The 24649-nt window shown below is 33.3% G+C and overlaps 2 protein-coding genes across 3 annotated transcripts in view; both read right to left on the reverse strand.

The window, feature by feature from the left end:
- LOC105219897 (uncharacterized) overlaps positions 1–24649 on the reverse strand; it is a 201268-nt gene that overhangs the window by 105657 nt on the left and 70962 nt on the right. The gene's annotated exons all lie outside the window — the stretch shown is intronic.
- Positions 13338–18941, reverse strand: LOC128920368 (uncharacterized). Its single transcript, XM_054227506.1, has 4 exons — positions 15815–18941; positions 15542–15744; positions 15359–15485; positions 13338–15295 (listed from the first exon to the last, which is right to left on the reverse strand). Exons 1-4 carry the CDS (start codon positions 15836–15838, stop codon positions 14960–14962), a joined length of 690 nt encoding a protein of 229 aa, XP_054083481.1. The 5' UTR covers positions 15839–18941; the 3' UTR covers positions 13338–14959.

Genomic DNA, 24649 nt, shown 5'->3' on the forward strand with positions numbered 1-24649 from the left:
ATTACGAACGAAATCAGTGCGTTATTTTTTCTTATAAGTGCAAAAGTTAAATTTCAACACTGAAAACGACGTAAAACCCCATTTATATTACAAATCCAGTTGGTAAGTATACAATTTAAGGAATAGCAGATATATATACATAAGTTAAAAGATTGTGTTTTCTTACTATTTGAAGCAAAAATGCCAAAAACCAAAAATCGCTGTGTTGTAGGATGCGCAGATGCGCGACGGTTTTTTAATTTGCCATGCAAGGAGAAGGATGAATCCAGGTCAGTTAATTTATTATAATTTGTAGTGAAAAATTTGTAAATTTATATATTTGTAAAATGTAGATTTAATTCTAACGAATTTGTGATTATATATAGTTTACACGCAATATATTGCATGATAAAAAATATACCACGTAAATGTAAATGTTTTTATTTATTATACTAATATTATTTAGTAGATAGTATATTTTATTATTATGTAAAGCTTAGAAATGTTTTATGGTGAATGTTTCCATTTTTATTCTAATATAAATTAGTGGACTTAGAATTTATTGATGAGTTGTTCATATTTTTTATAATTTTGCAACTTATTGCTAAATAACAAAATATGTATGTTAATTTTATTTTTGTTACAATATTTAAGTACGGACCAAAGCCCACAAAAAACAATAGAGTATTATAAATATAATCAGAGTATAATAGTTTTTAATAAGTACTAATAGATGTTGAGGTACTTTAATGCGTTATAATTTATTATATTTATTATCGGCTTGAATTAGATGCGTAGTCGTTTTTAGTTCGTTATTTTTAAATATAGTATGATAAGTAAATGTATTAAGGTGTAGGGAATATTTATTTTCTTTTATAATTTTATTAGACATTCAGTTTGGCTTCAGCGATTGGGCGTAGGAGAAAAAAATACTAATAAGTATTTATATGCTTGTGACCGCCACTTCTCCGGCAAATTAAAATTAAAAAAAAAACTGTCGCCAACTGCGGTTCCCGACATTAATTTGCCTCCTACTCCCAGTTTTCAGGTAGATTTAGAGATTTTCCCAAATATTGTCGAGAATCCCTCTGATTCAAGCGACATTTTATTACTAGCACAGGAAATAGGAGTTTTGACAAATTTTCCCATGGGCAGTAGTTGTGTAGATAGAGGATCTCAAACGAACTTTAGTTTGACATCCATCGTAAGAAGTAATACAAAATATATGGAGGAAAATTTAAGTTTGAGGGCTCAATTGAAAGAAAAAGACCAGGAGATTAGCTATTTAAAGTATCAATTGGTAGAAGTGTCATCAAAAGTAAAGTCTTTAGAGAGGGAAATTAAAACTTTGAGAAAGGATTGTGATAGGGATTTAGATAGAGATTTTCCTCCACAAATAAAAAGTATTATAAAAAACAGCTTGTTAAATTGCACCCGTCAACCAAAAGGTCGTAATTACGACAATTATTTTAAAACGTTGGCTTTAGGTGTATACTTTCTCTCTCCTTTAGCATATAGACACCTAAAGCCTCTTCTTAGATTTCCGGAAGAGAGAACACTTGACGAGTTCGTTTCCGAATGGCCCCGAGACCCCGGTTGTAGTAATAGTTCTTTGAAATGTTTAGAGTTAAGAAGCCGGGGTTTCACTCAGGAGCAAAAGTTCGTGTCAATTTTGTGTGACGAAATGGCACTTAAGAGTCATTTTCAATACGTCCCTAAATTTGATAAAATAGTAGGTGTTGAAGATTACGGCGATGAAAATCATACGTCTAGGATAGGCAATAGTGCAATGACTCTTATGGTTCAAGGTATTGGTGGAATGCCTTGGTCACATCCACTTTCTTATTTTATTGTCTATGGGTCATGTAAAGGGGATGTTGCCAAAAAATATATATTTGAGGTCATCACCCAATTACAAAATATTGGTCTTATACCTTGCCACTTTGTTTCAGATCAGGGATCTAACTTTTTGTATTTGTAATGAATTTTAGGAGTATCACATGAGCGCCCATATTTCCAGGTAAATGGCAAGGATATATTCTTTTTTTTTGATAGTCCCCACCTTTTAAAGAGTACCAGGAATTGTTTAGAAAATTCGAAGAACAGAGTCAGTTATAAATCGCAAAATCCCGTGAGATGCGCCCCGAAATTAACTGAAGCGCATATGTTTCCGAACAATTTCCAAAAGATGAGCGTGTCCTGTCCTGACGCTAGGTTTTTGAATACATCTGAGTATGTTTTGTTTTTTAATAAACTTTTCGATAACAGCAGCAATTTTGAAGCTGTTTTACCCACCAAAAAAATATTTTCGGCAACAGACGCTCAAATAAACTTTTTAGATGAAGCAGTAGGAGTTTTAAAATCGATTAGAGTACAGGATGAAAATGGTTCTGATATAACCAATTCATTCAATTACATTAAGGGTTGGATTTTAAATATTAGTAGTGGCGATTGTGGCGATTTTTGTCACTGACAGGATTCAATACCTTACAGACGAGACGACTTTGCCAGGATAGTTTTGAACATTACTTCGGACAAATTAGAAGAGGAGGTGGCAGAAGTGTAAGGATAACACCTTACATGTTTTGCTACCTCTTCAAAAAATCTTGGGGGTTACGATACGCCAATATCGTAGTAAAGGGAAATTGCGAACCCGTTCCGCAAAACGAAATGACTAGAGAACAGACTCATGAAATAATCGCAAGCGTGTGCAACGACAATACAGTACAGGATCTCTCTTGGCAAGAATTTCAAGGTTTACTTACTTTACTTACCATACTTTTAATAGGATAATAGGTGAAGATAATTCAGAGCTAGAAGATTTAGAAGTAGACTTTTTAAAAGAGAATGCCTACGCATATTTTAATACTCTCGCAACCTGTTGCACAGAGTATAATAGTTTTGTTCACATAACGGTTGTTTGTGTCACCAAGAAATATAAGAGTTAGATATGGGGTTATATATACATAAATGATCAGGATGACGAGTAGATTTGAAATCCGGATGTCTGTCCGTCCGTCCGTCTGTCCGTCTGCCCGTGCAAGCGATAACTTGAGTAAAAATTAAGATATCTTAATGAAACCTGGAACACATGTTCCTTGGCCCCTGAGGAGGTTGCTTTCGAAAATGGGCATAATCGGACCATTGCCACGCCCACAAAATGGCGAAAACCAAAAACACATAAAGTGTCATAACTAAGCCATAAATGAAGATAAAAAAGTAAAATTTGGAATAAAGGATCGCACTAGGAGGGGGCATATTTGGATGTAATTTTTTTGGGGAAGTGGGCGTGGCCCCGCCCACAAATGGGTTATTTGTATTTAACTCGCAAACTAATAAAGCTATATAAACCAAACTTTCTGCAGTCGGTTCTCTTACATACCCCACTACACACCATAAAAATAGTTGAAATCGGATAATAACCACGCCCACCTCCCATACAAAGGTTAGGTTGAAAATTACTAAAAGTGCATTAACTAACTAATGAAAAACGTCAGAAACACTAAATTTTGCAGAAGAAATAGCAGATGGGAGCTGTACTCAGATTTTTTTACAAAATGGAAAATGGGCGTGGCATCGCCCACTTATGGGTCAAAAAGCATATCTCAGGAACTACTCGACCGATTCGAATGAAATTCGGTATATAATATTTTCTTCACACCCTGATAACACGGACAAAAAATGGGTTCACAACCACTACTACTTTCCTTAAAACTCAATTTTGAAATCCATCTTATTCCTTCACTTTATAATGTAAACATAAGGAACCAATGAAGATAACGGAATAAAACTTTACACAATTAGTACATATCATCTCTGGCTTCACTTGTGAAAAAATTGTCGAAAACGGACCATAACTTTTCAAGGCCCCAGATATCGAATATGTTGAACTCAGCGCCTAAGGATAAATTTTAACCGAAAATATGGGTAAATCTCTCAGATATCTCAATTTAATTTAGAGGAAATTGTTTTCTTCTAATAGTGTGTCTCTGTTCCAAAAATTATTAAAATCGGGTCATAACATTTCGATATACCTCATTATAGGTTTTTCAAAAATACGGTGAGCTTTATTCCGCATATACGTATTGGTTAAATTTCTTCAATAAATTACGAGAGTATAAAATGTTCGGTTGCACCCGAACTTAGCCTTTCCTTACTTGATATTTATTTATTTATGCCGTATGTATTACAATATGCTGCATCATTCCAATTTTTATATATGAATATATGCGTCTTATCCATTATCAAGTTCAGGGGCATAACATTTTGTTGTTAATATAACCGTTCACCTTAGTTTTACTTTAAAGCTTAACAGAGATTAAGAAACATATTATGTCACAAATTTTGAATTGATTTTTATTATTGATTTAAAAATATAAAAATCAAAAATAATTCTTATTTTTTTATCTAAAAAAATAAAAATCAAAAATAACTTTTATTTTTGATCTAAAAAATAAAAATCAAAAGTAACTTTTATTTTTGATCTAAATATATAAAAATCAAAATTTAAAAATCATACAATATTTCGCATGTAGTTCACCTAAAAATCATGATACACCATCAAAACTTTTCTACGATGTTCCTTTATGTATGATTTTTTTGATTAAAAATTGTAAAATAACTCTTATTTCCGGTCCCTGCTTATGGGTCAAAAACCATATCTCAAGAACTATTCGACCGATTTCAATGAAATTCGGTACATAACACTTTCTTGACACCCTGATGACACGGGTGGAATATGGGCCAAATCGGTTCATAACTACGTCTACTTCCCATATAACCCAATTTTGAATTCCATCTGATTCGTTCACTTTATAATGTATTCATAAGGAACCAATGAAGCTAGCGGAATAAAACTTTACACAAATACTGTATTTGAGCTGTGACATCACTTGTGGAAAAATTGTCAAAATCGAACCATGACTATTCAAGGCCCCTGATATCAAACATGAAGAACTCAGTGCCTAAGGTTAATTTTTCACCGAAAATATAGGTAAATCCCTCAGATATTTTAATGTAATTCATTCCCTCTGAATTTTTTTCTTATAACAGTTTCTCTCTGTACCTGAAATGGTAAAAATTGGGTCATAACTTCCCCCAGATCCCATATACCTAATAATAGCTAATATAAAATTAAGTAAGCGTATAGTCTTCGATATAGTGTATCTTGGTGGGGAAAACGAGTTAAATCGATTCAGGAATTACCTCAGTCCCCATATACTATTTATGATGATTTTCGTTATTCTATTGAACTTTATACCAAATATATGGGTCGACTTGTGTTATCTTTATAAAATTACATCAATAAATTGCGAGAGTATAAAATGTTCGGTTACACCCGAACTTAGCCCTTCCTTACTTTTTGCGGTTACCTTTATTTAAAAATTTCCCAGACACACGCTTCCTCCCAACCCTTACCTTATATAGAAGATGACGGTGTTTCAACAGAATTTTATTTTATTGAACAAAGACAAGTTGACAGGTGTAGTTTAATAAAACCGCCACACGGATTTTTAGATTATTTAAAAGAGTTAGAAATAATTTTCCTAAAAGAATTTGATTCAACTTGTCACAGGATAGGTATAGGTCAGCTTCTATTTGACAAGCTTAAAAATGTCAGACCCTATTCCTGCTATGAAAACTCCAACAGCAATTTAATTTCAACCCTATTTATTAAGATAATTTTCTTTGTACTTAAATTTTTTAATAGAAGCCTTAGCACCCCTAATTTCAAGTCGAAAATATTATGCGTTTCCCATACGTAGGTAGAATAGGTTTCTTGAAATGGTTTTGGAAACATATGTGTGCAGGTTTTGTTTTTTGAATTTTTATTTTAAATATTTCGAAACTCTTTTTTCTTTTAAGTTTTGTTTTTTGTTAGGTATTTCGCAACTGAAGACTGGGTTTAGGTCGCTTTTGTATATATGTATATGTAAATATTATACATTATTTTGTTATTTATTACTTGTTATATAAATGTGTACAAATATTTTGTTATTTAACAGCATATATGTAAATATTATATATTATTTTGTTATTAATTACTTGATATATAAATGAGTACAAATATTTTGTTGTTTAACAGCATATATGTAAATATTATATATTATTTTGTTATTTATTATTTTATATATAAATGTGTACAAATATTTTGTTGTTTAACAACATATGTTCATTGAAATGTGATATTTTGTTTGTAAAGTTTAAGTTATTTTTGTAATAATTGAAATATTTTATCGCTTATATTTTTATCTTTTATTTGAAATTCTGTGATTTTATTTTGTACTTATATGGGTGATAAAGGCCTATAGGGGAACCGAGCACCCAAAACTAACTTCGGTAACGCGCCTTTTGCATACCTCAGCGGTAGGGATGGCAACGATTAATCATTTGATTAAATTAATCGATTATTTTCATTCAATTTACGATTTAATTGCATCGAAACACCTTTTCTAATTACTCGACTATTACTCGAGTAATTGCAAAATAATCGCAAACAGCATTTTGAAATTTAATACATTTTATGTTCATCTAAGTTAGCGTACAAGGGTCGAAATTGGTCGCATCAGTCATTAATGACTGGAAACGGTGTAAACATAGTTAAATTCTAATATGTCAACGTAGTTTAATATCAACAAATGAATGTCTGGTAACACTGCATTTACAGTTAAGTCAAACGCATTTTACGTTCAGTTGTTTGAAGAGCAATGGCGTCAGTTAAAAGCGAAGTGTGGACATTTTTTTAATAAAATAGCAATAACTACGTTAAATGTCAACTTTGCTGCAAAAATTTAAAATTTTCTAATAACACAACAAATATGTTGAAGTATTTAAAATTAAAGCATGCAACAGTAGCCTGCAAATTGTGGTAAGTTGGAGCAATCGGTATTACATTTTAAATTTCTTCTAGTTATATATAAATATATGTGTACAAATTAGACTCTGAAATCTAGGAGTAACGACAATGTTCCGAGTTGCAGCAGCAAGCCAATTTATGAAAGCCCTTCAGCTTCGAAACACTATTGATGCTTGGGAAGAAATGAAAACCGTACGGACTTTCAAAAAAGTATTGTCATCTACTTGGTACCTCAGTTCCTGCTGAGCGGCTTTTCTTAAAATCGGGTGCAACTGCGACCGAAAAACGCAATCGTTTGACAACAAAACGTTTATCGAAATTGCTTTTTCTTCAAACTTGGTTGAACAGACTTCTAAATTTTCTTGACTTCAATAAATATATTTTCCTTTATACTAAGACAAATGAATTTTTAATACGATATTTTAATTTTATTTTCGTTTTTGTTTTTGTGTATATACCAACATAATTTGAATGTCTGAAATAAGAATATAGTCTCCTATATTTTATTGGTTTTATTTTTACGCAAAGTTGCAAAACATAGTCTTTCAAGTAAGAGGCAATTATTTTACTTTAAGATTGCTGTACATATTTTGAAAAATTTAATACCATTGTGCTACTTAACTTCAAATATAGACCATTTTCTCTTTTAGGATATGTCTCGGACTCAGTGATAGAGCATTATAATACAAAATTCGGCCCTGAAACTTGGTGGTGGTCTTTATGCAATTTAGTATTATTTGAAAACATTGGAATTAATCGATTACTCGATTTTTTTACATTAATTGCAATTAATTGCAATTATTTTTTTATATCTTGCAATTAATCATTTGATTATTTAATCGATTAAAAAAAAATGTTTGCCATCCCTACTCAGCGGTGGTGTGAAAAACTGCAAAATACCCAAGAAATCGAATAAAAATCTCCTAACTTATGTTTTCCCGCAGCCAAATGTTGGCACCACTGCCAAATGTTATAAAAAATGCGGACTTTGACAGCTATCTCACGAATGAAAGAGTTTCGTATCATGTTATCTTTGACCTCGAAAACCTTCATACGTAGATTTTTTTTCATACTTTCAGTGATATTTTAGCTGTAGATAATGCCAAAACAATAATCGAAACATTCAACATATTCTTAATCTAAAAGCGTGACTGAAAGAGTTAAGGAAGAGCAATACCAATAAATTCAAAAACAACTAAGAAATTTTGTTAGTAAATTCAAATTCAAAATAATGATCAAACAAAAAAAATTTCATCAGTCGTTGATAAAACCTCGAACGACGAGTTAATGGTAGCAGTAACTAAACGTTCAGCTGAAGTGGATTTGCAACTCTGTAGTTCGGCTGATGTCAAGCGATTACCAGAGCGCGAATTCTACTAGCGATTTCATGCATTGCCGCTAGATAGTCTTTTCGCTAATGATTTGTAATACAACGAGGCATCGAAACTGAAAACCCACCCCTAAAAAACGAAACTCAATGCGTATATGAAATTGCAATAACAACATTAATCCGATTGAACGAAAATTGTGTGATTTTTTTGCGGCAAATAATAATATACAGAGATCCCCGCTTAAATGCCTGTAATATTTATTATTTAACTGGTAAACCCGGGCACGCTTTGCTGTGAATAATTTATATATAATATATATATATATATATATAAACAAACACCTGCCGCAATGTAAAAATTTTCAAAAGCCAGCTATGATATGCACCCACAAACCAACAAATGAGAAAATATACATACAATCGTAAATATATTCAAACACTTGCGGTAATGTAAAAATATACACACAATAGAACATATATTGAAAATGAAATATTTTTATGAAAAAAAAACACACATATTTACACACACGTTTAAATGAATATACAAATGCATAAATATGTATCCAAAAGCGCTAGAAAACTAAGACAAACCACAAACTAACGTACAAATATTCAAATGAATGTACTCACATCCAAATAATATAAACTTCAAACAACGCATTTTCATTTAATGTTTTTAGCAAGTGGCAGCTTTTGTTATGACAGCCTAAATCCATGAAAATTTAGAATTAAATGTAAAGCCATCTATTGTAACATAGCGCACTTAGCGCCGCCAACTGGTGGATAGCTCTTTGCTAATAATAAACAAATAATTTGCAATAAATAAATAATGCGACTATAAGGAGAGTTATAAACTATCCTATCTTTCAAGTTGGACCAAACTGCACAAAGTGTTAAAAATTTCATTAAAATGGGTTCAGTAGTTTAGGAGTCCATCGAAAACAAACAACGTGACACGTGATTTTTATATATTAAGATAATAATGTAATATTTATTGAATGAGATTAGTATTGTCAAAGGGAAAACATATATGTACATAGTTTTGTAATATTTTTTTCATTTTTATTGTTATTAATAAGTATTTTTGTTATTAATAAGAAATAAATGTGATTTCTCTTGGCAACCCTGGAGCGAAGTGGAGTGAATTAAAGTGGAATAGAAATAAACTAATTGAAATTACAAAAAAATACAAGTTATAAAAGATAAAATAAAAAGGTTTGTATCTACACGGAAGTGATTATCATGGAGAACACCTGTAAGTTGAAGTGAGGTGAAATTATCGAATAGAAAGGCTGTTGCTCTTGCTAAAAGTTTCTACAGTAGATGTAATACCTGAGACAGACATGTAGTATACATTGTGGTATGCTTCAGAAACCATATGTGTATCACCGATTTTCCGAATTTCGTTTGGAAGCAAATGGTGTTCCTTACTACAATAGAGTTCTAGAAACCATTGAACCATTTTGTGGTGTTGTGAAATGTACTACAATGGTTTGCATTGAACACACCGAAAGCTTTAAGCTCTTCTGCCACAATCATATGATTTCTGACATTTTGACATACAGAAAATAAATTAAATTCAAAATTACTTGAAATTAAAAAACAAAATTTGAAAAAAAATTATGTGAAAAATATGTAATATGTATGTAATAATATGTAATAGTAATACACTACTGGAAAAAATTAAGGGATCAAAAATAAATTCCAAATTTTTGGGCAAATTTCAACAGGCCGTAACTTCGAAAGAAATGGTGGTACATGAAATCGATAAAGAAGGAAATTATAGCTCCAAGTGTCTAGTTTTTGGATTAGAACTTTAAAAATTTTTAACCTCTGCGGTTTTTGAGTAATAGTAGAAAAACCAGCAACAATAAAATTTTTTTAGTTTTTTTTTTGGTCTACGGGCGTGAAAAAGTTTGTTTAGCTTAACCACTATAAGGATCGGATAATTTGTTCATTTAGCTTTGTTAGCCTGTTTTCATTTTTCACTGGAATTTGACCACCAAAAGGGAATCTGGAAAAGCCGCTACCGTAGTATAAGCTTTATTTTTATCAAATATTATATACAGTAGAATTCATTTATAACGACGTCGCTTATAACGACTAACCGTTTTTAGCGTCGATATTATTTACTCAAGTTTGGTTTAATAGTTAGATTCTGAGAAAATGTAACAGTTTAGTGCGACTCCGGTTTGAACGACAAACCGTTTATAGCGACACTTTTTACGATAATTCGTCCGTTTAAAACGACGCGTTTCACCGTTCAATTCTCCTTATTGGCGCGCGTAAATCACAGTTAGTGTTTATCACTTGTTATGACAAGTTCAAAAAATAAAATAAAATGAGTTCTTTGAAGAGAAAGTGTTTTACAATTGAAGAAAAGAGTGCAATATTACACAAATTAGAAGCTGGTGAATCAAACGCGATCCTCGCAAAGGAATTTGGCGTATCTCATTCTACAATATCAACAATAAAGAAGAATAAATACAAGATCGAGCCGCTATTGTTTTGAAAAGCAAACGTGTAAGAACTTCTACTCATGAGCAATTGCTCTGCTACAAGAGAAAGCTAATTTTTTTGCTAGACGGTTAGACATGCAAAATTTCATATGTTCCATGAGTTGGATAAACCGTTCTAAAGTAAGACACAACATCGTCAGTGGAAAGATTGTTGGCGAGTCTTTGTCAGTACAACAGAGTGATGTACACGATTGGTTAGAAAAAGTTTGGCCTACTCTACGTGCTCAATTTAGTGATGATGAAATTTTTAATGCAGATGAGACCGGGTTGTTTTATAAATTAACCCCAGACAAGACGTTGAAATTTAAAGGTGAAAAATGTACAGGAGGAAAATTATCAAAGGAGCGAATAACAGTGATGGTGGCAGCCAACATGAGTGGCACAGCTAAAAAAAACTTCTCGTAATCGGGAAATCTCAACGTCCCAGATATTTTAAAAATGTACGGCATTTGCCAGTGGATTATGAGAGCAATCGAAAAGCCTGGATGACTGGTGACATTTTTAACAAATGGGCACGCGCATGGGATCGTGAACTTATGAAAAAGAATAAGAAAATCCTGCTGTTAGTTGACAACTGTCCTGCACATCCCCATATTGCAGACTTGAAAAGCATAATTCTAGTATTTCTACCTCCAAACATGACATCAGTGTTGCAACCCATGGATCAAGGGATCATTCGAGCTTTGAAAGCACATTTTCGTAAAAACCTTATTTTAAAAATGATTCAGTTTCTAGATGGCGGATGCAGTAGTGTTGAGTACACGAAGATCACTGTTCTTGACGCTATCCTAATGATTCAAGATGCCTGGACTCAACTCAAGCAAGGAACAATTTTTAACTGTTACAAACATGCTGGTTTTGTCCGAAGCAATGTAGAATGTACCAAGTCCGAAGATCTTACTACCGAACAAAAGTCTGTCAAAAACAAACCCAAATAACAGATTTCCTACATATGTAAATATCCGTTTTATACGTCATCCGGTTAGTACGACATAATACCGGTCGTTATATCCGGATTCTACTGTATCTAATACAAAAACCAAATTGTAATAGCGTACTTTGTAGTAAAGCTTTTAGCTGAGCTCGTTTAAGATTAGCCTAAAAGTATACACCGAAATCGGTATACAACGTTGCCATATAGTTATATTTACTAACTAGTGGTTTATTATGGAAAATCTCCAAACGCCTCCACCTGGTGGAGGCCAACTATCCAAAAACCCGGTAACTACAGCAAATCATTATGAAACCATAATAAACCAACAAACCAGGCAGTTGGAATCAATTGAACAACTGTGTTCTGAATTAAAAAAAGAAATAGCCTTGCTCAAAGCTGAAAATCAGTACTTGAAAACCAAAAATATAAATTCGACAAATAAAGACACACATGAAAGTTTTGAAACAGATGAGAAAGAGATTGGATCTTGAAAAAAAGACCCAGTAAAAAAAGAAAAGCTGAACTATCTCCTCAGCTTATAGTGCCAACTTCGTCAAATACCGCAAAAACAGGCATAATTGATCAAAAGGAAGAAAAAATCTCACGACCTCCACCAATAATGATATCAGGTGACTTTGGATACCAAAATATTTACAATATTACGAATAAGGAAGCTAAAAAAGGTTTTTCTATCAAACTTCTTAATAACAATGTCTATAAAATCAATACATCAGACGCTGATGATTACAGAAAGTTAACCAAGATCTTATCTAACGAGAGTTTACCATGGTTTTCTTGCGGGAATAAGCAATCGCGACCAATTAAAGTAATGGTCAAAAACTTACATCACTCAAATAAGCCAGATCTTCATGAAAAAGGATTCAAAGCTATAAACGCAGTTAACAAACTTAAATGGAAAACGAAGGAGCCGCTAGATATGTTTCTTCTTACCTTCGAAGCAACAGAAAATATAAACAACATTTATGGAATAAAAACAATATTGCATTCTGTTGTTGTTATTGAGGCAATAAAGCAGTCAAAGCTTATACCGCAATGTAAATTGTGCCAATCATATGGGCATACTCACAATTACTGTGGCAAGCAATCAAGATGTGTGAAATGTGCAGGAAAACATAAGACCATAGAGTGTCAAAAGCCTGCTCAACATCAACCAAAATGTTGCAACTGTGGTGAGGCTCGCCCTGCCAACTATAGAGGATGCGTAGTTGCAAAAGAATTGCAAAAGATTCGTGACTAAAGAACAAAAGCAAAGAAAAACAACCCTCCTGCTAAAACCTCGATTGACAAAAATGCAAAAAGTCTTTCAAACAACACAACACGTCAATCAATTACTACAAATAACAGCAAATGAGATTAGTTATTCGCAAGTTGTGAAAGATAACACTTGCTCAAATGATTCTTCGTCAAATTTTAGAAAAGCTTACAAAACAGAATGAGTTTACCATTTCACTTGAAAAGAGGCTTCATAAGCTCGAAAAAGCAATACAAAAAAGCAAATAAATATGACTAAATTTCTAAAAATTATGCTATGGAATGCAAACGGCTTAATTAAACACCAATATCAGCTAGAACTAATACTCAATACTGGATAATAGCCTAGACAGACGAACAAAATTAATTGGCATTAAGAAATGATAATGCGCATTGAAATTTTATAGTGACAGACGACAAATTTTGTGCATTTATACAGCTGATTGAGAAATTTGTTTATTTATTACAAACGTGAAATAAAAATGGATAAAAAAGAGTTATTAATGGCAATTTTGGTATTTTTGGAAAACAAAAAGAAATTTAATGAAAGAATTAAATTGTTATTAAATACATTACAAGATAATGAAGTGCAATTAAAAGCAATAGTGGATTTTAACGAAATCATACATGCTGGACTTGTATTCGCTCAGGAGCACCATCGACATATTTGGAAATTCGTAAGTAAATAGTTATTTCAATTTGGGATTGAAATCAAAAATTGCATATTTTAAGGATCGAGGTGGTATATTTTGGGAGCACGATGTCCCAACCATGGATGACTCAAGGTTCAAAGAAAATTTTCGGCTAGATAGAAGGGCATTCAAAAAAGTGTGCGAAAAGGTAAAGAGTATTGGAAAAATGGATAGCAACATGAGGCGCTGTATCTCACTTGAAAAAAGAGTAGCTATAGCACTCTTTTCTTTGGGTTCGGCAGCGGAATATAGGACTGTTGCTAGTTTGTTTGGCGTTGGGCGCAGCACAGTTGGAGAAATTGTGATCGATTTTTGTCATGAAGTATGTGGTACTCTTTCGGATTGCATTAATGCATACCCCCCACATCCGCAAGAATTAAGAAGAATTGTAGAAGGTTTCAAACTGATGGGGTTCCCACAATGCTTTGGTGCTGTTGATGGCTGCCACATCGAAGTGCAACCCAAAAAAGTGGAAGCCATAGACTATTACAATTATAAAGGCTGGTATTCAGTCATTTTGTTGGCAAGCTGTGATCAGAGGTAAATTTATGACTGTATTGATTCTCATACACATGTGTTTACATTTCTTATAACTTGCAGATCAAAGTTCACGTACATAAACATAGGATCCACTGGGAGAAATAATGACTCGTACATATTTGAGAGGAGTTCACTTAAGAAATTTCATGAACACGCTCGTATTTTTAAGGAAAATAGCGAAATAATTGAAGGCATCAATGTACCTGTGCTTCTTATTGGCGACTCAGCTTTTCGTTTATCACATCATATGATGAAACCATATCCATATGGGGTTAATCAATCGCCTGTTGAAAAGCACTTTAATTATCGACTGTCCAAATGTCGCCGAGTGATCGAAAATGCCTTTGGTCAACTTAAAGCGCGCTTCCGTAAAGTTGGAAGAGGCTTGCAAGTTGCTCCTAAAAATGTTAATATTATAATTAGAGCATGTTGCATTTTGCATAATTTTCTAAAGATTGAGAACGATGAAGTTTTTCCCGCATGGATACAAGAAGCAGCAGAAGATGAAAGAAGACATCAACCCAATCACACAACAAGATTAGGAGAAAATGACCAAACTGCGACAGCGGTTAGGAATGCCATAGCAATGAGATTTCAAAACGGTACAAATTATGTTACATACCACGGTAGCTATTTTATTTTTCATTTCAAATTTCCTTTTTTTAAATTTATTTTTATTATTAATAAATTCAATTTATTACATTACATTTTAATTCATTTCATTTTATTTTAAATATTTAATATTTCCTTTTTAAATTAACATTTAATTCAGTTACATTTATATTAATAATAATAAAAATAAATAACTACTAATAGTATACAAAATAAATATAATATTTACATTTTTTCCAACAAATTTTTAAAAATACTTATAAATTCTTTTGTAGAACTATTTTGTTCTTCAATACAATTAATGATTCTTTCTTTTAAATCTCTTCCATCTTCCACCACTACCTTAAGCAATTCATGTTGTTGTTTTGCCACTTTCACCAATTCACCCATATAATTTCTCTTTTTAGAAGTGCTCATGGATGTGGACGAGGTATCCAGTGGCGACAACAATGGCGAGCTGGTCGATGGTATTACTGGCGACAACGGCTCCGGGGACATTGTTACTGGTGATGCTGCAGGTACAGATGGCGGTAACGGCAGCAATGTTGATGACGATATGTCCTAAAGAAAAAATTGTTTTAAGTTAATACGATAAAGAAATAAAAAGATGAAATTTAAGCTTACCACAGTTAATGATTCATAAATTTCTGCATTATTGGCTGCAGTCAGCCCTATGATTTGATTCACCGCATCAAAATATTTCCACGTCGATGGGCTGCCCCCCGATGGGCCAGTTTTCTTCTTTTCTTCTCTACAATTTCACAAAGGTTAATAATGTTAAAAATGTTTTATAATAGCATAGTATACCTGTATCTTTGTGATAAGTTTCTAATTTTAATATGGACTTCCTTCGGAGTAAATTTATGTGCCATTTGCACAGATATATCGGCATATATATGCAAATTGCGCTTGGCACGTCTTAAATCATCGGCCCGCTCACGCCACAAGTCAATTAACACACATTCATCAGTGCTAGTCCAAACCACTCGCTGCTTAATTTCTGCCATCTTCTAAAATATTAAAATTTGATTTTGTCAATAAACTTGCACATAATTGAAAAAGAAATTTAAAACTTCTTACCTCTAACGCTTTCCTTTCTATCATTTGTTGACGTTTTCTTCTTCTTCTTTCTATCAATTAACATTCACAATAGCAAAAATCGGGCATTTTTGGGCAGCATTGCCAGCACAAATGTGGTAAATTCAGCTAAATGCACGAAATTTTTGTGCATTACTAATTTGCTTTAAAATGAATTAATGCGCGAGTTAAAGCAAATCATCGCCGCTAATGCAAATTAGCGATGTCGTCTGTCTAGGCTATAAATTGACGTATGCTTAATATCGGAAACCCATTTCAGCAAGGAAACTCATATTAAACTTAAAAATTTTGAAACATATCATGCAATATTTCCGAATAATTGTGCACGAAGAGGAGCTGCCATTATAATAAGAAGCAATATTAAACACCACCAAGAAAACAGCATATCTGCAGATGAATTCCAAGCAACAACTATAACGATAGATAGTGTCAACAACTTGTCTCTTACAGCGGTTTACAGTCCTCCGAGACATCAAATAAAATGCGATAGCTACATAGAACTGATCAATAGCCACAAAAACCGTTTTATCATGGGCGGTGACTTTAATGCGAAACATACCTATTGGGGATCATGACTCATAACCACAAAAGGCAGAGAGTTATTAAAAGCTCTTCAAATGACTGGGTGCAGTACTATGTCTACGGGGACACCAACTTACTGGCCAACAGATCTACATAAAACACCAGATCTTATTGATTTTTTTATCATCAAACATATCTCACAAAATTATAGAAAACGGTTTGGATATGACCTCTGATCATTCGCCTATATATTTAACACTTCACGAAAGTGTTGTTATTAAGGAACCACCAAAAAGAAACACGGACTGGGAATACTTTAAGGCAATGCTGTCTGACGTTGATAATCCCGTCAAAATAAGTTGTAATTCGGAGTTAGATAATGAAATTTTAAAATTGACAAACACAATACAATATGCAGCCTGGAGTAGTACACCGATTAAAAGAAAAGTCACAGCAGGCCACAAGTATACCAAAGAAATTAAAGAAATGGTTGCAGAAAAACGTCGATTACGCCGGAAGTGGCAACAAACAAGATCTCCATCTGACAAAGGTAGTCTTAACAAAATTACTAAAAAACTTTCCAATAAGATAAAGGCTTTTAAAAATATAACTCTTAGCTTTTATCTGAAAGGTTTATCAAACGAAAGTAGGAATGATTATTCACTCTGGAAGTGTTCTAAAAACTTTTCGCGACCAGTAATGCATAATAATCCAATCAGAAAAACAAATAATACATGGGCCAAAAGCGATATAGAGAAAGCAAACGTTTTTTCTGAATATCTTGAAAGTGTTTTTAAACCACATGATACTACCAATGAAGAAGAAATGGAGCCTCATAATTACACCAAACACACAGAAATCCCACTCGTAACTGACGATGATGTGTCTGCGGAAATAAAAAAATTGAAATCAAAAAAATTACCTGGGTTCGACCTTATTACCATTGAAATTTTAAAACTGCTACTTCAAAATATTATAAGTAAAATTACTGATATAATGAATGCTACTTTTCATCTACAATACGTTTCTATTTACTGGAAAACCGCAGAGGTGATTATGTTCAATAAACCTGGAAAGCCAGCCCATGATGTAACTTCGTATCGGCCCATATCTCTCTTGCCAATATTTTCAAAGCTTATGGAAAAATTGCTTGCTATTCGTATTAATAACATAGTAGAAGAGAGGAAGCTGATACCGGTGCATCAGTTCGGATTTCGGAAAAATCACTCCACTATCGACCAAGTGCATAGAATAACTCGAGTTATTGAAAATGCTTTTGAAGAAAGAAAAGTTTGTTCGGCCGTCTTTCTCGACGTTTCCAAAGCTTTTGATAAAGTTTGCCATGGCGGACTCCTAAAAAAATTAAGGTGCTTTTGCCAACAGAATATTACAATATTTTAAAATCATACCTTTCGGACCGCTTTTTTCGAATTAAACATGGAGATATGTACTCTGACTTAAAGGAAATAAAAGCCGGTGTTCCTCTGGGTAGCGTGTTAGGTCCTATTCTCTTACTTACTTTTTACGTGTGATCTACCTAACGATGACAATTGTACTACAGCAACATTTGCCGATGACACTGCTGTTTTGTCAGTCGGTAAAACATAGGCTGAATCAATTATCAAACTACAACAACACTTAAACAAAATATATGAATGGACATCCAAATGGCGAATAAAATTAAACGAAACTAAATCAGTACATGTGGATTTCACCTACAATAATATCAGATATATGCCACTGTATACCTAGGTATGACACTAGATACAAAACTTAGATGGAGAGCATATCGCTCATTTACTTGAATAGTGTCACAACTCAAAAAAGGCGATTTTTCAGGAGAGCGATTTAAAGTTTTCAATTGTCTCTTATTTAGTAAATATAGAAAAATTCCATAACTTTAATAACAAATCTAGTGGCGTGTAATATATTAAATCCAATGTTGAGAATAAATGGACCAAATAGAGTGCACTAATGCTTTTTCTTGGACATGAACGTGACCCATTTTCAATTATGTCGATTTCAATTTCGCCGTCATAAGTCAAATGTGTCGTTTTTGTTGAAAAAAATCAATATGAAAAATTTAATTACTTTTCACCAATATCGTTGTAATACAAAATGTGTCGTTCTTTCTGAAAAGAAAATCAAATTCACCTTTTTACAATATGCGTTGGAACACAAAATATGTCGTTGTTTCGTAAAAAAAGTATAACTAATTCTGGCACAACTGAGAAGTGTCGTTATTGTGGTTAAAAACTAATGCAACATAACAAGTTTAATAACGGCACATTCTTTTATCACGGTTTAATTTCAAGTCGAAAATATTATGCGTTTCCCATACGTAGGTAGAATAGGTTTCTTGAAATGGTTTTGGAAACATATGTGTGCAGGTTTTGTTTTTTGAATTTTTATTTTAAATATTTCGAAACTCTTTTTTCTTTTAAGTTTTGTTTTTTGTTAGGTATTTCGCAACTGAAGACTGGGTTTAGGTCGCTTTTGTATATATGTATATATGTAAATATTATACATTATTTTGTTATTTATTACTTGTTATATAAATGTGTACAAATATTTTGTTATTTAACAGCATATATGTAAATATTATATATTATTTTGTTATTAATTACTTGATATATAAATGAGTACAAATATTTTGTTGTTTAACAGCATATATGTAAATATTATATATTATTTTGTTATTTATTATTTTATATATAAATGTGTACAAATATTTTGTTGTTTAACAACATATGTTCATTGAAATGTGATATTTTATTTGTAAAGTTTAAGTTATTTTTGTAATAATTGAAATATTTTATCGCTTATATTTTTATCTTTTATTTGAAATTCTGTGATTTTATTTTGTACTTATATGGGTGATAAAGGCCTATAGGGGAACCGAGCACCCAAAACTAACTTCGGTAACGCGCCTTTTGCATACCTCAGCGGTGGTGTGAAAAACTGCAAAATACCCAAGAAATCGAATAAAAATCTCCTAACTTATGTTTTCCCGCAGCCAAATGTTGGCACCACTGCCAAATGTTATAAAAAATGCGGACTTTGACAGCTCTCTCACGAATGAAAGAGTTTCGTATCATGTTATCTTTGACCTCGAAAACCTTCATACGTAGATTTTTTTTTCATACTTGCAGTGATATTTCAGCTGTAGATAATGCCACAACAATAATCGAAACATTCAACATATTCTTAATCTAAAAGCGTGACTGAAAGAGTTAAGGAAGAGCAATACCAATAAATTCAAAAACAACTAAGAAATTTTGTTAGTAAATTCAAATTCAAAATAATGATCAAACAAAAAAAATTTCATCAGTCGTTGATAAAACCTCGAACGACGAGTTAATGGTAGCAGTAACTAAACGTTCAGCTGAAGTGGATTTGCAAATCTGTAGTTCGGCTGATGTCAAGCGATTACCAGAGCGCGAATTCTACTAGCGATTTCATGCATTGCCGCTAGATAGTCTTTTCGCTAATGATTTGTAATACAACGAGGCATCGAAACTGAAAAAACCCACCCCTAAAAAACGAAACTCAATGCGTATATGAAATTGCAATAACAACATTAATCCGATTGAACGAAAAGTGTGTGATTTTTTTGCGGCAAATAATAATATACAGAGATCCCCGCTTAAATGCCTGTAATATTTATTATTTAATAATAATGTAATATTTATTGAATTAGATGAGTATTGTCAAAGGGAAAACATATATGTATGTACATAGTTTTGTAATATTTTTTTCATTTTTATTGTTATTAATAAGTATTTTTGTTATTAATAAGAAATAAATGTGATTTCTCTTGGCAACCCTGGAGCGAAGTGGAGTGAATTAAAGTGGAATAGAAATAAACTAATTGAAATTACAAAAAAATACAAGTTATAAAAGATAAAATAAAAAAGTTTGTATCTACACGGAAGTGATTATCATGGAGAACACCTGTAAGTTGAAGTGAGGTGAAATTATCGAATAGAAAGGCTGTTGCACTTGCTAAAAGTTTCTACAGTAGATGTAATACCTGAGACAGACATGTAGTATACATTGTGGTATGCTTCAGAAACAATATGTGTATCACCGATTTTCCGAATTTCGTTTGGAAGCAAATGGTGTTCCTTACTACAATAGAGTTCTAGAAACCATTGAACCATTTTGTGGTGTTGTGAAATGTACTACAATGGATTGCATTGAACACACCGAAAGCTTTAAGCTCTTCTGCCACAATCATATGATTTCTGACATTTTGACATACAGAAAATAAATTAAATTCAAAATTACTTGAAATTAAAAAACAAAATTTGAAAAAATATTATGTGAAAAAGATGTAATATGTATGTAATAATATGTAATAGTAATACACTACTGGAAAAAATTAAGGGATCAAAAATAAATTCCAAATTTTTGGGCAAATTTCAACAGGCCGTAACTTCGAAAGAAATGGTCGTACATGAAATCGATAAAGAAGGAAATTATAGCTCCAAGTGTCTAGTTTTTGGATTAGAACTTTAAAAATTTTTAACCTCTGCGGTTTTTGAGTAATAGTAGAAAAACCAGCAACAATAAAATTTTCAAAATTTTTTTAGTTTTTTTTTTTGGTCTACGGGCGTGAAAAAGTTTGTTTAGCTTAACCACTATAAGGATCGGATAATTTGTTCATTTAGCTTTGTTAGCCTGTTTTCATTTTTCACTGGAATTTGACCACCAAAAGGGAATCTGGAAAAGCCGCTACCGTAGTATAAGCTTTATTTTTATCTAATATTATATACAGTAGAATTCATTTATAACGACGTCGCTTATAACGACTAACCGTTTTTAGCGTCGATATTATTTACTCAAGTTTGGTTTAATAGTTAGATTCTGAGAAAATGTAACCGTTTAGTGCGACTCCGGTTTGAACGACAAACCGTTTATAGCGACACTTTTTACGATAATTCGTCCGTTTAAAACGACGCGTTTCACCGTTCAATTCTCCTTATTGGCGCGCGTAAATCACAGTTAGTGTTTATCACTTGTTATGACAAGTTCAAAAAATAACATAAAATGAGTTCTTTGAAGAGAAAGTGTTTTACAATTGAAGAAAAGAGTGCAATATTACACAGGTTAGAAGCTGGTGAATCAAACGCGATCCTCGCAAAGGAATTTGGCGTATCTCATTCTACAATATCAACAATAAAGAAGAATAAATACAAGATCGAGCCGCTATTGTTTTGAAAAGCAAACGTGTAAGAACTTCTACTCATGAGCAATTGGATAGGGCATTGTTACAGTGGTTTAAGCTTCAGCTCGACCGGGGAATACCTCTTAATGGACCTCTGCTACAAGAGAAAGCTAATTTTTTTGCTAGACGGTTAGACATGCAAAATTTCATATGTTCCATGAGTTGGATAAACCGTTCTAAAGTAAGACACAACATCGTCAGTGGAAAGATTGTTGGCGAGTCTTTGTCAGTACAACAGAGTGATGTACACGATTGGTTAGAAAAAGTTTGGCCTACTCTACGTGCTCAATTTAGTGATGATGAAATTTTTAATGCAGATGAGACCGGGTTGTTTTATAAATTAACCCCAGACAAGACGTTGAAATTTAAAGGTGAAAAATGTACAGGAGGAAAATTATCAAAGGAGCGAATAACAGTGATGGTGGCAGCCAACATGAGTGGCACAGCTAAAAAAAACTTCTCGTAAATCTCGGGAAATCTCAACGTCCCAGATATTTTAAAAATGTACGGCATTTGCCAGTGGATTATGAGAGCAATCGAAAAGCCTGGATGACTGGTGACATTTTTAACAAATGGGCACGCGCTTATCGCTTGCACGGACAGACGGACAGACATCCGGATTTCAAATCTACTCGTCATCCTGATCATTTATGTATATATAACCCCATATCTAACTTATATATTTCTTGGTGACACAAACAACCGTTATGTGAACAAAACTATTATGCTCTGTGCGAGAGTATAAAAAGTCGCCAGGACATGATAATATCACCCCAAAAATGCTAATAGAGTTACCAAATATTGCTGTAGAGGTGCTCTCTTTGCTCTTTAATGCGATTTTTAGTTTTGGATACTATCCGATTTCATGGAAAAAGTCGCAGATTATCCTGATAGATAAACCTGGGAAAGACCTGACACAGCCGTCTTCATACAGACCAATCAGTCTTCTAACCTGTATTTCTAAAATATTTGAAAAGGTGTTACTATCAAAGATGTCTCCTTTCCTCCACGAAAATAATGTAATACCAGCGCATCAATTCGAGTTTCGTGAAAACATAGCACGATAGAGCAAGTAAATAGAATAACTAACGAAATAAGAAAAGCATTTGAGCACAGAGAGTACTGTTCAGCTATATTTCTAGATTTTGCTCAGGCATTTGATAAGGTGTGGCATGTAGGGCTTTTATATAAGATTAAAAACATTCAACCTTTAGAATTGTATAAAATATTGGAGTCTTATTTAAATAATAGACAATTTATGGTTAAAGTAGGTGACTTCATATCTGATGAACGACAAATTAGGGCTGGTGTACCACAAGGCAGTGTTTTAGGGCCAACTCTGTACATCATATATACTGCTGATCTTCCAACAGCTAATAATGTTTTGACATCAACTTTCGCGGATGACACAGCTTTAGTGAGCCGTAACAAATGCCACATTATAGCATCAAGAATATTAGCGGAGCACTTAAGATCTGTCGAAGAATGGCTAGCCAACTGGCGTATAAATGTGAATGAACAAAAGTGTAAGCACGTTACATTTTCTCTAAGACCAAAAATGTGTCCGGCAGCAAAAATTAACAATATTTTGGTGCCTCAAGCGAATGAAGTTATCTCTCTTGGTATTCACCTAGATAGAAGGCTTACGTGGGGAAAACATATACATGTATAGTAAAATAACTAGCATGAAGATAAGAGCTGCAAATTTAAATTGGCTTATAAATAAAAACTCTAAATTTAGCCTAGACAACAAAGTGCTTTTATACACTGTGGTCATAAAGCCGATTTGGATTTACGGCATTCAACTGTGAGGTACGACCTGTGCAACTAATATCGATATAATACAAAGGTTCCAATCGAAAATGCTTAGAACAATCGCGTGCTCACCATGGTACATGAGAAATGATAGTATCCATAAAGATCTTGGTATCCCTATGGTAAAGAAAGAAGTAGAGGACATCAGATTGAAATATATATCTAAACTCCGTGATCACCCAAACCCATTGGCTAATGCTATAGTACAATCCTGTCATCAATCACGTCTAAAAAGAAGAGATATGCCTGCATACTAAAGAGCAACGTTTCACCAAAACAACTCAATCACCTGGTTGAGCTTGTCTAGTTTTAATTAGTTTTAAGATTTTATAACTTATTGTTAGGCTTTAAAGAGCAGATTCAGTAAATAAATATATATTGAAAAAAAAATGTTTGCGGTTCGGAAAACAATTCTTGTGCAGATATGTTTTGAATATATATGAAAAATTTTTCAAACTCCCTATCATGGTAAAAATTCCAAATATGACGGCAATGTTTAACCACTTAGTGTATGTCACTCCAAACACATTATTTCTTCTTCTTCACTGGCGTAGACATCGCTTACGCGGTTATAGCCGAGTCCACAACAGCGCGCCAGGTATCTCTACTTTTGGCATTTTGGCGCCAATTGGTAATACCAAATGAAGACAGGTCCTTCTCCACCTGGTCCTTCCATCGGAGTGGAGGTCTCCCTCTTCCTCGGCTTCCACCAGCGGGTACTGCATCGAAAACTTTCAGAGCTGGGGAATTTTCGTCCATTCGAACAACATGACCAAGTCAGCGTAGCCGTTGCCTTTTTATTCGCTGGACTATGTCTATGTCGTCGAACAACACATACAGCTCATCATTCCATCTTCCGCGGTATTCGCCATTGCCAATGTTTAAGGGACCATAAATCTTCAGCAAAACCTTTCTCTCGAAAACTCCTAGTGCCGTCTCATCGGATGTTGACACCGTCCACGCTTCTGCACCATAAAGTAGGACGGGAATGATGAGAGACTTGTAGAGTTTAGTTTTGTTCGTCGAGAAAGGACTTTACTTTTCAATTGCCTACTCAGACTTGTTGGCAAGAGTGATTCTGCGTTGGATTTCGAGGCTGACATTGTTATTGCTGTTAATGCTGGTTCCCAGGTAGACGAAATTATCTACAACTTCAAAGTTATGACTGTCAACAGTGTCGTGGGAGCCAAGACGCGAATGAGCTGACTGTTGGTTTGATGACAGGAGATATTTCGTCTTGTCCTCGTTCA

This window comes from Zeugodacus cucurbitae, chromosome 3, assembly GCF_028554725.1.
Source record: "Zeugodacus cucurbitae isolate PBARC_wt_2022May chromosome 3, idZeuCucr1.2, whole genome shotgun sequence".
Lineage (NCBI taxonomy): Eukaryota > Metazoa > Arthropoda > Insecta > Diptera > Tephritidae > Zeugodacus > Zeugodacus cucurbitae.